This window comes from Moschus berezovskii, chromosome 11, assembly GCF_049115385.1.
Source record: "Moschus berezovskii isolate FMDL1 chromosome 11, NW_MosBer_1.0, whole genome shotgun sequence".
Taxonomy (NCBI): domain Eukaryota; kingdom Metazoa; phylum Chordata; class Mammalia; order Artiodactyla; family Moschidae; genus Moschus; species Moschus berezovskii.
In genome coordinates, this window is record NC_142470.1 from 38242715 (window position 1) to 38258574 (window position 15860).

A 15860-nucleotide genomic window follows, 5' to 3' on the forward strand; every position below is an offset into this window, starting at 1 on the left:
CAGGCCCTTCCCATGTCACCAGGCAATGAGGAAGCCTTCTCAACCCTTCTGAACCTGTGAGTAGATGTGGAATCCCCACTTCAACCCAGGGGAATGGGAGCTCAGAATCAGGCTGAATTCAATAAATAGGGAAATGTAGCACTGACTCCAGACCCCAATCCATGAAGTATGATTCACACTAGCTTTTTGTGAGCAAGAGTGTTGTCATCTGATACAGGACTTCTCAGAGGCTAATCGCCCAGACACCACCTGAGCATCTTGTTAAGATGCAGATTTTCAATCAGTAGCTGTGCAGTGGCCCGAGAAACTGCATTTCTAACAAACTACCACCAAAACACACTTTGAGAAGCAAAGGTCTGAGGCAGGGGTTAGCAAACTTTTCCTAAAAAGACAGTAAAAATTCCAGCTTCGTGGGCCACCTAGTCTCCATCTCAGCTATCATCTCCGCCACCCACGGGAGGGTGAGAGCAGCCACAGATAATACATAATTGAGGGTGATGGTTCCCATAAGACTATATTTATGGACACTGAAATTTGAATTTCAGATAATGTTCATGTGTCACAAAATATTTTTCTTTCTAGTTTTTTTCCAACCACCAAAAATATTTTTAAAAAAACATTCTTAGCCCACAGACTAAGCAGAGGAGGAGGTGGGGTCTGAATTACAGTGTCCAAAACCGTATAAAAGCCACAATAGGCCTCCTTGACTAAATTAAAGTGGGTTGCTCAGTTAGCCTATTTTTCTATCCTGAGGCTGGTTTTCCTTTCCCATTATCCTTCCACTAGTGCTGTGCTTTTCAAGGAGCAGACACTTTGGGGACAAGTGGGTCCTGGCAAATGGACTTCTTCAAAACTCACTGAACTGACTTTAAAAGGCCGCCCTAAATCCTTCTACTTCTAATAAGAGGCCCTGTGGAATAATAGGTTTCTGTTTTAGTGAAAGAGCTTTAAGGAGGAGATTAAACTTCAACCACAGTTTTCTGAGCTAACAGCAGACTGACATGATCAGGGAAAGAAATTCAACCTTGCAGAACAACTGCTAGTAAATTCAAAAGCAATTGTCTCAAACTTCTATCTGGCGAACCCGTGTAAAGATTCTCTCCATTTCCCTTGGTCTTACATCCCATTTTAACTCAAAAGACAGAAAAGATTTCCAGCCATCTTGCAGCCCCTTTTACCATTAAACAGCCATCCCAGGGCCACAGTTCTATCTTTCCAGGAATAAAGCAACACACCTTAAAGTCCAAGAAGGAGAGAGGGCTCTAGAGACAGAAATAGCCAGGCACCAGCTGGGGGCCACAGGGCCACACTCTACTATTCTCTAAGCATTCATCCTGGGTAAGGCAGGCAGAACCAGGCTCAGTCATCTCCCACCCCCTGCACAGCACTTCACACCCAGCAATGCCCATATAGGTTTGCTGAATGAATAGATGAGCTTGACCCCGTGGCCTGGTGCAGGGGAACTGGCCCACTCTGTCTCCCCCTGTTTGACAAGCCTCTCTCCCCATGCTGAGTGAGTGCTCAAAGGGAGATATTCCTTCAAGGAGATCACTGTCTTTCTCACTTGCTGACTCCCTCACTGGCACCCCAGCATCAACCAGACCTGTCTTGGCTCCAACACTCACGAGTTCTGTAGACTTAGGCAAGTTCCCACTGGATGCTATAAAACCTCAAGTTCTTCACTATAAAACCTCAAGTTCTTCATTGGTAAAATAAGAGTAATCAATACAACATCCAGAGATAATATTCAAAAGAGAACATCTGAACAATCTATATGGCTCAGACACTGTTTAATCAGAAAGGTGCCAGTTTTAAACACCAAGTATGACGGTACTGGCAAGTACCAACTAAATCTCGCCTGCCTGTCTCGTGGTAGGCCTTGGAAAGAACGAATACTTAACACAGATAGAGCAACCTCACATTTCTCCTGATAGGTGGCTGTTCACCCCTCTCCCCAAGGAAGCTTCTCCCTCCTAGTTATAATGGTGGTTACAAACAAGTTCCATCACTAGCACTTCCTGCAGGACTCCTGAGAGTCACTTTCACCACTTATTGAAGGCATGGCTAGCTCTGCCGTCTGACTCCTACCATAGCCAGCTGCTCCCTGCAGACATCCCAGGGGGCTCTTCCCACATGGTCCTACCCACAGAACACACATCCGCCCCAGGCAGAAAATAGCTAGAATTTCATTCTACTGGGAATGCATTGTCAACATACTTGTAGGAAGATGGCTTACTTGCTGGGGAGGGTGGAAGCAGACACTCAAAGCACCCAAATGCCCATCCCATCTCCTCAAATCGGGAAGACAAGTTCCAAACCTCAAAGTGCCACAAAACTCTAGCACGTATTTGACAGGGAAAAACGTACAATCCCTTGTGAAAAGAAAGTGTGAAAGTGAAAGTCACTCAGTCATGTCTGACTCTTTGTGACCCCATGGACTATAGCCCACCAGGCTCTCTGTCCATGGAATTCTCCAGGCAAGAACACTGGAGTGCGTAGCCATTCCTTTCTCCAAGGATCTTCTCAACCCACGGATCGAGCTCAGGTCTCCCACATTGCAGGCGGATTCTTTACCATCTGAGCAACTAGGGAAGCCCATACATCTCCTTACCCCTTATAAAGACTTTGTGCCCATTGGGAAAGACCTGGATCCTGCTCTGTAATAATCCTGGCTTCTCCCCTGAAAACACCTAGCATGTATCACATAGGGTCTGACATGTGACACTCAATTCATCAGCATTCTCAGCGCCTTTTGAGACTGGAAGGAAACAAGAAAACCACTTGGTTACAGCTGAACAGACAATGATGCTTAATATGACTGGGGAAAATGGGAAGTCTTGGCACAGAAAGGGAAGAAAGGAAATTGCACATTATAAAAAGGAATACACATTTAAAAGTAGGGAATACCATAAATGTGGCTCATTCATGGTTAATAGTAGGTATTTGTTTTTGGTGCTAATAATCTAATTAGTAGTCAATCCAGAGCATCCTTTATTATCAGCTGATCCATAATTACTGCTCCATGCTGAGTATTTTCCCGGCACATGATAGCTTTCAACTCCTCAGTACAAACAACCAAATAATTGGTGCTATTATGCTGGATACAGGACTATTCCTCTCCGAGGGGTGCTGTGGGGGAGGGGTTGTTTTCCATTCACAACAGCCTTTGCATTTTCAGCATCTGTTGATTAAGTCCATGCCATCCCCTCTTTAATCAGTCTGGGGGCATACTCTCAAGAATGTGACAGCTTGAAGACATCCTTTTTTAAAGTTTACCCCTGGGACCAGAAACATCTCCAGTCCTCTATAGGTTGGACATGTTCACAAGGGATAGCAAACAAAGCTGAAAGCACAGTATATTTCTCTTTGAAAGTGTTGTAAAGTTTCTCCTTGCCTGTTGTTTTAAAATGACTTGTCCTGGAAGAGATAGCTTCTGATATAAACTATTTCATTCAACAGCTTCTGGTCTCAACAAGATGTGTGTAATTCTAGGAAGCAGAACAAAGGCCGCTTTAATGACAGGTTGCTAAGGGGAAAATATATTCAGCATCTCTTTTAGGAGACCAGATTCGGTGTGACTGTGAGGGGAGAGAAAGAAGCCGGGGTGAGCAAGGTAAAATGGGAAGAGGTGGGTTCTGGAGCCAGACAGATCTGGGTTGGAATCCACTTCCTCCACTGGTAAGTGGCATGACCTTGGGAAAGTCACTTAACTTCCCTAAGCCTTGATGTTGCTCACCTGAAGAACAAAGCTACCGATGCCTACTGTACAGGGCTGTTAGGAGAACAGATGTCTGACACAGGAAGCACCTGGCACTCACAGGAGCTCAGGTCCTTAGTTCTCTGCTTTTTTGCTGGATGGGGGGTGGCGGGGAAAGCTGGTTTTCTAAAAGCCAGTAGCTTATGCCATATAATTCCATTCACTGTAAACAGGGCTTCCCTGGTGGTTCAATGGTATAGAATCCACCTCCCAATGCAGGAGACACAGGTTCGATCCCTGGGTCAGGAAGATCCTGACCACTCCAGTATTCTCGCCTGGGAAATCACATGGACAGAGAAGCCTAGCGGGTGCTAGGCTGTCCATGGGGTCGCAAAGAGTCGGACAGGGCTGAGCAACTAACCAACAACATATGTAACTAAGCCTCCACATCTTAACCATAAAAAGGTAGATTTCAGCCTAGATTTACTATGGAGCAGCTCTAACAGCCGAATTCCTACTAGCAGTTCCCACTGCCTGGGTCTCCTTTAGAATTCCCCTCCCTTAACCATCTTCCTATGATTCAGCAACTAAAAGCTTAACTCTTCCAGGTACGGTATTTTGGGTGGCTGGTACCTGTACCACACTAGCTGTGAAACATCTCCCTGTATGTAAAAGGGAGTAGGTATTGGGAAACGGGGGAGATCTATCAAGACATTTCTCTGTTCAGAAACAGAAGCCAGTGGCTACAAGAATGAAAACTTCTGCACTCTGACCTCAAAGGAGGTGCTAATACCCGGAGTCAGAAGCCACCCACTCATTCTTTTCTTTTCGAAGGCCTTATTGAGGTGGCATATGCAAACAGAAAAGAGCAAGCATTCGGTGAATTTCCACAAAGCGAACATACTCAAGTTACAAGCACCCAGATCAAGAAACTAACAGGGTACCAATTCCCCAAATGCACCCTCCCCCCTCCCCCGCCCCACAGTTTCCCTTCTGGTCACTGAGGCCAACCAAGGGTCACCATGAAGCTGACTTCAAACACTGCAGATTAGTTTGGCCTGTTCTTGTATTTTAAGTAGAATTCCACAGCCAATTCCTCAGTCAGGAAGATCCACTGGGGAAGGGAGAGGCTACCCACTCCAGTATTCTTGGGCTTCCCTGGTGGCTCAGCTGGTAAAAAATCCTCCTGTAATGCGGGAGACCTGGGTTCAATCCCTGGGTTGGGAAGATCCCCTGGAGAAGGGAAAGGCTACCCACTCCAGTATTCTGGCCTGGAGAATTCCAAGGACTGTACAGTCCATGCGGTCGCAAAGAATCAGACACGATTGAGCACTTTCACTTTCTTTCCACAGCCTGAAGGCCAAATCTGGCCTGCCACCTGTCTTAGGACACCCTGCAAACTAAGAATGGCTTTTACATTTGTAAATCTTTGACAATCACGCCAAAAGAGATATATCTCATGAGATGGGAAAACTACACGAAACTCAAATTTCAGGGTCCATAAATAAAGTTTTACTGGAACACAGCCATGCTCATTTCATTTACATAATGTCTTTCACTCTACAATATCAGAGTCGAATAGTTACAACAGAAACCATACAATCTAAAAAAAAAAAAAAAGATTCTGAGTACATCCCCAACATATGAACCTTCAAATTGCAAACTTTCAAAGATGCACAGGTGCGTTCCATCAGTGTCAGGCATGAGTGAAATGGCGGCTTGTCCTCTGTCTCCTATTGCTGACGGTCCTTCAGCTCTACCTTCTCCTACCTCCTCTCCCTCCTCCAGCCAGTAAATCTTCTTGCCTGTTCACTCGATGCCAGCCCCTGTATGCCAGTTGTCGTATACTGTGCTTTTCAAAGTACTGTAGTGTAAGATTCTCTGTCTCTTTGGTCGCTAAGTTGTGTCCGACTCCTGTGACCCCAAAGGACCCTAGACAGGCTCTTCTGTCAATGGGATTCTCCAGGCAAGAATAGTGGAGCGGGTTGTCATTTCCTTCTCCAATTAAAAATGTTTTTTGTTTTCTATGTATTATTTGTGTGAAAACTATTATAAACCTATTATAGTACAATATTATATAGCTGACTATGTTAGTTGGGTACCTAGGCCAACTTTGTTGGACTTAGCAATCAAACTGGACTTACAAATGTGCTCTCAGAATGGAACTCATTTGTATATAGGGGACTTACTGTATCTGACCCTTTACAGAAAAAAGTGCTGACTTTAATTGGAATGCAAGGTGTTCGTTGAAATACGAACACATTTCTTTGGGGCTTATGGCTAGGAGTGACATTGCAGAGTCATAGGAATATTAATATATTATACATATGTTCAGCTTTAGAAGACACTGCCCCCAAAATACACACTCAGTTTTAGCAGAAAAGCTAAAATCTGAAGCAAAAGCCATAATCTCAGTGTTAAGAGAGGCAGGGAGAATTACAGAGGGTTTATCTGATCCATAATTAAACAAATGATTAGAAAACCATCAGGACTTTTGAGCAGAGAGGGAAAATATCAGAGTTCTCTAGGTTTACATTCCCTTTCACTCTTACTCCAAGCATATCCTTAAAAAATATTGTCCCCATTAATGTTGCCATGCTCTGCAGAAATGCACAAGAGTAGAAAAGTCATGTTTCTGCCCAGGATCCCGCAATACAGACTGTGACATTCAGGCCACATCACAAAAGCATTACCATGAGCTCTCTTGTAGCTCACCAGAATTGCAGACAAAAATACCAGGAAGATATCAGCAACCTCCTGATTTTATGCTGTCATAACGTTAAGCATATACATGGGCAGCAACTCCGTTAGTCACACCCAACCCCCAAAGCAGCCACCAAATGGCTGAACCCTGGCCCTTCAAGGCTGAAAATCACGACGCAGGCAGGGCGCCCTCTATCTTTGAGCCGCGAGGCTCTCTCAGGTGATGCTGGGTACCTGCCAAAGTCACTTCCCTGGAGTCACTCCCCCATTTACCTGCCTCACATTTCAAATAGGATGTCTTCGGCTCTTTCAAATGACATTTTTCCTCTTAGAGGGAAATTGCTTCTGATTGTTTAAGAACCACATTCATCACAAAATGGATACAGATCAACAGTTTCCATCTTAATTGCAGGATCCCATTGACTTCTGAGTTGAGCAGCCTCTTGAATGACAGCAGAGCTTCATTTCCTGCTGTCAAACTTTGCCAATCCTGGATGGGGGTTGAGGGGGGAGGGCATCACTAATACAAAGACAGAGCCAGTACCGACAATAGGACTGAAGGGGGACGAAAGACTCTCTCCACTTCTCCCAGGACCACGAGTCTGCCAGTCCAGCCCAGTATCTTCCCCAAATCACCTGGAGCATGTTTCTGCTGAGTCTGAGACTGAGTTAAACTTGGCCTGTCCTGGGAGAAAACACAAAGTCCTGGTGGCCCTTCAGAGACAGGTTGTACAGTTCCCTTAACCTGACCCACCATTCCCCTTTATGTGCAGAAAAGCAATGCTGGTGTTTTATCAGAGGTATAGAGATCATTTTTCAGCATGAGCTTTTTGTCCAGATGAAAATATACACAAAGCACATACACATATAAAAGTACTACCACTTCCCCTGGAAAAGGAAGCTAGCCGGACATTGAGCATAGCCATGATAGAAACAGCACAGGCTTTATAGTCAGAAAAGTGAGTTCAAGGCCATGTAACGGTTGGGCGAGCTTGCCTGTCTCCTCCCTATTGTAACCTCAGTTTTCATCCTACTTCAGAGAACGAGGGTAACAATAACACCCACCACACGCAGTTGCAGGAAGAATCAAAGGAGTCATTTGTGAATAAAAATGCTCTGTAAACCCTGTAACATCACACGAAGAGGAGGAGGGAGGAAGCTCTCTCTTATCCTCCAGTTTCTGATTCACCTTTAATCATTCAGGTCTTTGCGCAGTCCCTCTGCAGGTGAAGACCACCAGCCCACCACAATCAGGACCTGTCAATTCAGCGCTCAGCTGCCAGCTATCAACTGCCCGTCTATTGACAGCCAATTATCTGGGTGGCTTAATTAATCCATGGACCACGTGGTCTGATCTCCCGGAGCTCCAAGAAAACAATGAGCCTGAAATACGAATGCCAGCTAATTTCTCAATGACCATCAAGGAGTTTGGCCTCCACTATGCCTACACATTGCAGCTGCAAGCAATGGGAGCATAAATATTGATCGGCTCAGTCTCTCTGTGGCTGGGGGGGAAATTAATGATTAGAGTGCTCTCAGAGGAACAACAGGAGCTACATAAATCCTCAGCCTGGGCCATTAGAGGAAAAAAATCCTAATTTCCAAACCTTAGTGAGGACTGAGGAAAGGGACTGGTTGCCTCTTGGGAAAGAGCGTGTCAAGACGGGGCGGTCCTCCCCACCCTGGAGATGTTCCTCATGCTCTCCTGGCTGTGAATGAGATGCAAATTAGGCTCAAACAACGTGATCATTAGAAAGAGGCAGCTGGGTGGTGGCTCTCTTTGGCTTGGGCACTCAGATCCAGTGGCAGGAACAAGTGCCTGTGCTGCTCGCCCCTGCATTTCCTTGAAAGATCTCTGTAGTGCTCACAGTTAAGAAGACAAGTGATATGAGGAGAATTTAATTATTTTTTTTAAGTGCCTAATCTCGTCTCTGGGAAATGGTAGGCAGAAGAGACTCTACTTGAAATCGGCATTGTCTGGAGGCAGTGGTCCGCTGGCCCCTTAATTCCAGCCAAGAGGGTTTGTGCTGATAAAGGGAGTCTGAGTAGAATGGCTCAGGGTGGCCAGAGCAGCCACATCCCTCCTTCAGAAAGAACTGCCTTTGCGTCCAGACCAGCAGCTAGGCAAGCCGCTCCTGACCTTGGTTAGAGCCTGCAGGGAGGTACTAGGCTCCCAGGCCTCCAGACTTCTTTCCGGGACTCCTGACCAAGTGCCCTGGGCCTCTCTGCTCCAGGGCCCTCTTGCTTCCCAGAAAACGTGAGTAAGAGAAGGAGGAAGAATGTGATAAAGGGAGGAGGGAAGTGATGGAAAGGAAAGCAGGAGGAAAGAGGACTCCCCGGCAGGCATACACATTCCTGTCACTGTAGACGGGTCTTCCTTCCTCTCGCCGTCAGCTTCCTAGTGTCTATTAGGTCCTATGATGGTGGCATCTGCTACCGAATGCAAAGGCTGCTGCCCCAGAAGGTCATCTCAGGCCATTTATCCTCAAATACCAAAATGCCAGAGCCAGCAAATTTCGGGAGCTTCTGCAGAATTCCCCAGCGTGCCACTGTACACGTGTGTGTGCATGCGCGTGTTTTTCACTGTCCCAAAGGGGTTCTTTCTTAATCAGCTCAACATCTCAGGACTCAGAAACTGATTTAGTGTTTGGTTAATCTAGCGTTTCTGGTAAAATAATTAAAAGATAAGTAATAGACTCAGAGTATCCGTGGTATAATTATTTAAAGCCATGAGGTTTCACTTCAGAGTTATTCACAAGTAACGCAAAATGACTCAGACTGCTGGCAAGGCAAGTGGGAGATGGATAGGCAGGGCTGTAGCATGCTGCTCCCATTTCACAGATGAGGAGACTGAGCCCAGAAAAGACTATCTGAGTGACCCCTGAAACCACCAATGGCAGAAAGAGACACCTGGGCTGCCAGGTGTATTAGAAAAACCAGAAGGCAAACCCACACTTGATTATGACATGACGGGAGCTGCCACGAGAGGGCTGGGGTCTCCATTTTCTGACCCTGCTGCAGTTTGAGTCTCTGAGGTCCAGACAAGGAGGAAGGCCAACTCCCAGCTCCGGGTCACTACAGGCAAGTGGGAAGAGGCAGCAGCCAGCTGTAGAGACTCACTTCCCCAAACAGATGGCGGGTCTATAACACTGATCTCAAGTGGAATGTGCAAAAGTCATAGCGGGGTTCACAGTCGCCCCCAGAGAAGGGGCTGGGGGTTTGTCCCTACTTTCTAATTCAGATTTCTTTTCCGAAAAATACATCAGGGACTTCGAAATGCTCTGGAAGTATGACATAACTGTAAACGTTAGAAACTAAACAGAGGCACAGAAACGCATTTCTTCAAAATTTGTTCCTGGGTGCCTGATAATGCATAAGACTATTTTGGAAATTTGGGATGGGAGAGGTGTGGGAAAGGAAGAAGACAGAGGAAGCAGACGAGATGGCATGTGAACCTGGCCCTGTAAAGATCCCGGCTCTTAGGCATCAGCCAAGGGCAACCTCATTCTGTCCCTGCTGAGCTAATAAATGAACTCTTATCAGTGGAGATTAGCACTTTTAAATGATAAAACAGATGAGACTACCCTTGGAAAAGGGTAGTCTCTAGACAGGCTGGGGAAGCTTGTGATAGGGACATTAATTTCTCTTTCCTTTCTGGTTTTGTCCCTGTGTCTTCTCTGATTGCAACAAGTATCATTCTGAGCCTCTGGGAAATCTTAAGACAGGGATTCCTGGTCTTTGTTTCCAAAAGCACCAGGCAACTTAGGAGAATAAGGGTTTAGGGACAGAGAGAGAGAGAGAGGTTCCCAGACTGACTCAAAGAGATTCCCTTAAAATAGATCTGTGGGTCCCTGGGATACGGCCTGGGGGAGAATACTAGCTGGGACAAGGGTACAACCCGAGGCAGGCCAAAAATAACCCAGGGAAGAGAAATTCCCACCAGCATGATGGGGCTGATCAAGGCAAGAGAGGAGTACAGGGGAGCTCAGGGTTTGGTTTCGTTTATGGGAGGTGGGGGTGGGGGCGGTGGTTTGTTTTGTTTTAAGCTTGTTAATATCTAGAAAGCAAGGCATGCTATTTCTTGAATACCTGGAGTTCTAACCTGCTAGTCTCATATTTCCCAGCTTCTCACAGTAGCCACATCTGGGCCACGAAGGCAGCATCATCCTCGCCACCTTCTCCAGGAACTGCCTTAGATGGGAAATCAGCACAGTGCCCAGCGTGGCCACCAGCACACACAGGCATGAATGTTCACGAGGGATGAAGGTTCACCTGAAAACGGGCTGTTTCTGGTCATGCCAGAGTTGAAATTCCCTGAACAGAATCTAAAATATGCCCACGGAGCTTCAGCGGATTATTAGGGCCTCTCTCTAAAATTGATGAATTGTGTGTGTGTGTGTGTGTGTGTGTGTGTGGCAGAAATTATCTAATAAATGGGGAATAAGTGCCATATACATAAGACGTGCAGTATGCAAATATTACAGAAAACAAGCTCCTTTCTGACAGTGTTTGCCTTATTTCTAGCACAGCACAAATACATTTACATGGGCCCGAGGCACTTTACTCAAATCCTTTACATTTCCACTACCTTCCTCCAAAAGTACCCTCAGGCCTCAAATTCTTCTTTTACTAAGCCCTAAGCCCCTGGCCTAAATTTAGTTTCTTGAAAATAAGAGACAAATTTGCTGTTTTTTAAAAAAAAAAATTTCTGTCAGTTATTGTATAATTCTCCAAATGGCAAACAAATGATAGAAGACAGAAGAAATGGAAACGTTTTTCTTTTTTTTTTTTTTAGTGGTACAGTACTTTTGGCTAAAATCCTGTTTAAATGAAAGCATCAAGCTTGTTACATGATTTTCAATTAGGAATTAGAGCTTTGCTGAATTTGGGGGTTGGAATCCCCATAAAAATCAAATCAACATTGAAAAGTCAAACTTAAATAAGTCTTTATTTGAGCTATTAATAGAACCAGCCCTTCTTGAAACTAAGAAAAAAATCCAATTAATTTTATTAAACCAAGAGTGCAGCCTGGCTTCTCCATATCACTTGGATTGTGACGGGGCATAGTTTTTATTTTATTATCAGGCCCACTTTGGTGATCCCACTGCCGGGTGAGTGAGGATATTTCCTAACATTGAGAAAGAGAGTCAGGGCCTAGTCCCCAGCAAAGGCAACTGGCTGCATGGAATAGACAAGCTGGGAAGTCCCCAGCCAAGGAGCCCTGGCTGCAGCCCTCTCCTGTCCAACCCCTCCACCATTTCAACTTCTCTAAATATTTCAGAGGAAAGGGAGCCCACAGCTCTTGCTTTGGAAAATAAACTGACCCCTCTACCACACTGGGAAGAGCCCTAGGCAGAGTCCCCATGGCTTCAGACACATCCAAGGCAAGAGGTCTCCCCAGGACTGGACAGAAGCATCATCTAGAGAAACCTGGGATACTGAACTCACCCAAAAACCAAATTTTTTGCCCTATAGTAGACAAATGTCCCTGGATAATTCTCACTGTCGAGGAAACAATCTCTGCCCTGGCAAATGATTCCTAGACTAAGGGTGCTGCAAGCACCTGCAACCACCCAATGACGCTGCAGCCTCCCATTGGACCCGTCCCATCAGGGTTCACTCTGTCCAGCCAGAAGCGCTTCCTCGGCCCCAGATGGCCTCCTCCATGGATAGGGCAGGATTCCCTCTGAGGTAGTTTCCCCACAGATTGCACCAACCTCCCTGGAGCTCTACAAAGACCAGCACCTAGGCATGAGTCATGAAGTACTTGGAAAGTAGGTGGGCACCATGCAGCTGTAAACATCCCTGACCTCACCCCATCATCCCCTAGCAAAGACCCAGGCATCCAGGTGGCTTGGTGGCAAGGAAGGAGCACAGGGTGTGGGTGGTTGCCAGGATGATCCAATTCCATTCTTGTGCTGATGCTGCCACTTAATAACAGCCCTGCTATCTTGGGCCAATTGTTTAACCTCATTGCTCAATCTCATGTGCATTAAAGTATGATCTGCCTCATTGTTTGTGGTCATTGTGAAGCTTAAATGAGCTAATACATGTGAAATGGAGTTTGTGAATTTGTAAAACCCAATGCAAATGCTAGCTATTGTTATTTCACATGAATGCACATGCTCACACAAGCTTGGACCACCAGGAACTCAAGAAGAATGAAATTATTTGGCCATATTTACACGGGGCCCGCTGAACCACAAAAAAACCCATAGATACTTGGTATTCTTCAACTAGCTTCCAAAACCATCCATCAATAGGCTACTTCAGATTCACACAGGGCCCTTGTTAAAAAAAAAAAAAAAACTGATTCTAGGACCTTCTACCAAAACCCACAGAATCATAATCTCTGCAGTAAATATAAAAAAGTGTATATTAAACGAGCTCTCTTAGGTGGCTCTGATGTGGAGTCAGGTTTGGAATCCTACTGCACTCCTTGGGAACTGACATGCACATTTCCTGATAGATCAGTGATGGGAACGACTGTTGTGGCACTGAGAAGGGCCTCTCTTTGTCTCTCCATCCCTCCCCTCAGATACATACGCACCATGATACAGAGGGATGCTCATCCACCAGAAACAAAATACACCTACAAATATACACAACATATATATGTAGACACAAAGTCATAATACAGGTGAAAGAGAGAAAGAAGAAATAGACTAACAAGAAAGGGTGACCAACAATAAGAAGTATCAAGATTGCTAAAGGCTAAAGAATTCACGGTTATAAAGGAGACAGAAAATGTGGGGGGGGGGAGAAGATGTTAAGACAAAGAGCAAGTGGTCAAAACTAGGAGACCCCTGTTCCATGACTGCACAGCACTATATCTGACATTAGACCACTGCCCCCAGCCCACCCACTACTCATTTGTTGGCAATTCTGCCTCAGCCAGGAAGTTGTGAGAGCCACCCCCAGACGGCAGAGGCAAAGTGTGCTTCTCATAGCAATGCCCAAACCCAGCACAGAGCCTGGCCTGTGGCTGCACTGGATAAATGTGTGCTCAGCGCACGGCGGGATGAGAAGAAGCAGGGAAGGAAGAAGAACAAAGTGCACAAGGGAAGCAACAGACCTCTGGTCCCAGCTCCCTGGAGTAAACTAGAATAAGCAAGCTTAAGGTAATGACGTTCAACGCAAAACAGAGAGTGTTCATGTCCCCGCAGGCATCATTAACTGCATCACAAGGAGCAGAACCACCCAGGGAAAAAGGAAAAGCTCCCCAGATCTACGGGCGGGTCCGAAGTGAGTGAGAAAATCGATCCAGTGTGATGAAGGCTATTGGAAGGCATCCATCTGACCTTGTCACTCCCCTGCTTAGTGCAGCCTCAAGGCCCCCTGGAACCCTCAAGGTCCTACCCAACAGGACTCTTACACATTCCCCCCAACCTCATCCCCGCCATCAACCACATGCTTTGATGCTCGAATTGTGCCAAACTCACCCAGCATGCTGTGTCATTCCTCTCGGCCTGTTTGGTGCAATTAACCTCTACCTGGAATGCCCTCCCTACCTAGTGCCAAACCTACTGTTCTTCGTTCTCTATTCAGTTCCCTGTGCCCTCCTCCTCCTTCTCCATTAAGTCCCCAGGCCCCCATGACACCTAGTGCACAATGTATGGCCCTGGTCCATTCCTGAGCAAGTCCCCTGCCCGCAGAGAATAGGTTCTGCATCTTTGTACCCACAGCAGCTAGCACACTGCCTGGCACACAGCAGATCATCAATAAATGCTTGGGGAATCCAATCGAGCATTGGCAAGATTTCAGAATGTAAGTGCCCAAAGACAGTTAAAAGGCAATCTCAGAGGCAACTTTATATAGTAGAAAGATCCTGAATATCGGAGGTCTGAGTTCAAATCAGTAGCATCCTAAGGCAAGACTGAATCAGTTTCCTAATCTATGGAATAAGAATCCCACCCAACTCCTACAACTATTTATGAAGCACCCACATGTACCTGGCACCTAGTTGGTCCTCTGCACGGTATTTACTCCTCTCCCCATTATTTTCAGTCTCCTGCTTGGGACCATAAGCTTCTCCAAGGGCTCTTTCACAGTTACTGGACGACCTCTCTGGACCCTGTTCATAAATGTTGCCTGGCTGGTCAGGAAACCCCCCTGAGGCCCCCTTCTGTGCCCCACGGTCAGGTCTGTGGAAGAAGAGACCGAGGAAAGGGGGCTCTGAGTAAAGGTAAGACTGAGCCTGCAGGGAGAGCCCAGTGGCTCCGCTCAGATGAACCGCCTGGGCAGGAGTTGGAAAAGCCACTTAGACTCTCATTTTCCCAACTCCCCACCAATACCAAGGCGTCTGTTTTTACAGGCTCTTTAGTGATGTTCAGGGCACATTCATTTCAACTTCCAATGCAGCTGAAGAGATCGAGGACAATTATAAAGCAAGGGTTGCGACAGGCTGGGTGGGCCCGGGCGGCAGCCGCCCGGGAGGCTGCAGAGCGCTCGCCCGCGCCGCACACGCGCGCGCGGAGCACCCCCGGGCCTCCAGCCTCCCCTGCTCCGGCCTGGCAGCTGCGGGAAGGAAGGAGGTCAGCGCGGCCGCCAGACTTCTCTCGGGCGCCAAGCGCCGGCCGGCCCTGCCACCCGACCCCCACCAGCTACTGTCTCGTAGCGTCCACGGACCACCAATCCCCGGGCGGCTAGACCGCTGCGCCCCCGCCGCCCCGGGACCCAGGCGAGCTGTACCCAAGTTAAGAGCCCCGCTCCGCAAGCCAGCGCGCGCCCGCCACCCACACCCACTCCCACTTCCACACAGCGCGGGGCCGGGGATGCCCCTGAGCTTTTGTAAAATCCAGAAATATCACACTGTAGCCGCATCCGGCGCCCGGTTACCTGCTCGCAGCACCCAGACCCCCGCCCTGGCTTCCCGGGAGCCCGCAAACCCCGCGCGCGAGCTGCGCGCCCTCCTGCCAACCACTGCCCCGCGCCTGGCGCGCAGCCAAGCCCCGTACCTTGGGGGTCTGCACTTCGGGTCCGGTCGGCACCTCCAACTTCTTCTTGGTCACCCAGAAGAACAGCAGCACGGTGATCCAGAGCACCCCGAAGATCGGCAGCACCAGGCGGCGACTCAGGCGCCGCATGGTCCCGCTTGCCTTCTCCTCTTGGCGTCACTGCGCCCCGGGGGCACCCCCTGGCGGTCAGGGTCGGCGGGGCAGGTGTCCTGGAGAGCGCCCTGCTCCCGCGAGCGCTGGCCCGGGATCCGGAGCCGGGGAGGACCGGCGGGAGCCTGCCAGGCGCCCCGCCCGCTCCGGAGAGCAGCGAGCACAAGGCGGGACCACGCGGTGCCCCGAGGCGCGGCAGGCGAGGGCCGCGGGGCCGCCAAGCTGGACGACCAGTCCAGCCGGAGAAGCGCGGTGGCCGCCGAGGTGCTCCCCGCGCCGCCGCCGCCGCGAGGGAAACTGACTCGAGCTGCGGGGAGGGAGGAATCCGAGGCTGTGCCCGGCACCCCGCGAGG

General features: G+C 48.0%; 1 protein-coding gene across 1 annotated transcript in view; it reads right to left on the minus strand.

The window, feature by feature from the left end:
- The window catches only part of GALNT14 (polypeptide N-acetylgalactosaminyltransferase 14), a 217041-nt gene extending 201511 nt beyond the window's left edge, over positions 1 to 15530 (minus strand). The window contains exon 1 of the mRNA XM_055399652.2: positions 15358 to 15530. Coding sequence (XP_055255627.1) covers positions 15358 to 15486 — 129 coding nt within the window. The 5' untranslated portion in view covers positions 15487 to 15530. The remainder of the gene's footprint in view (positions 1 to 15357) is intronic.
- Between the last annotated feature and the right edge of the window lie 330 nt (positions 15531 to 15860).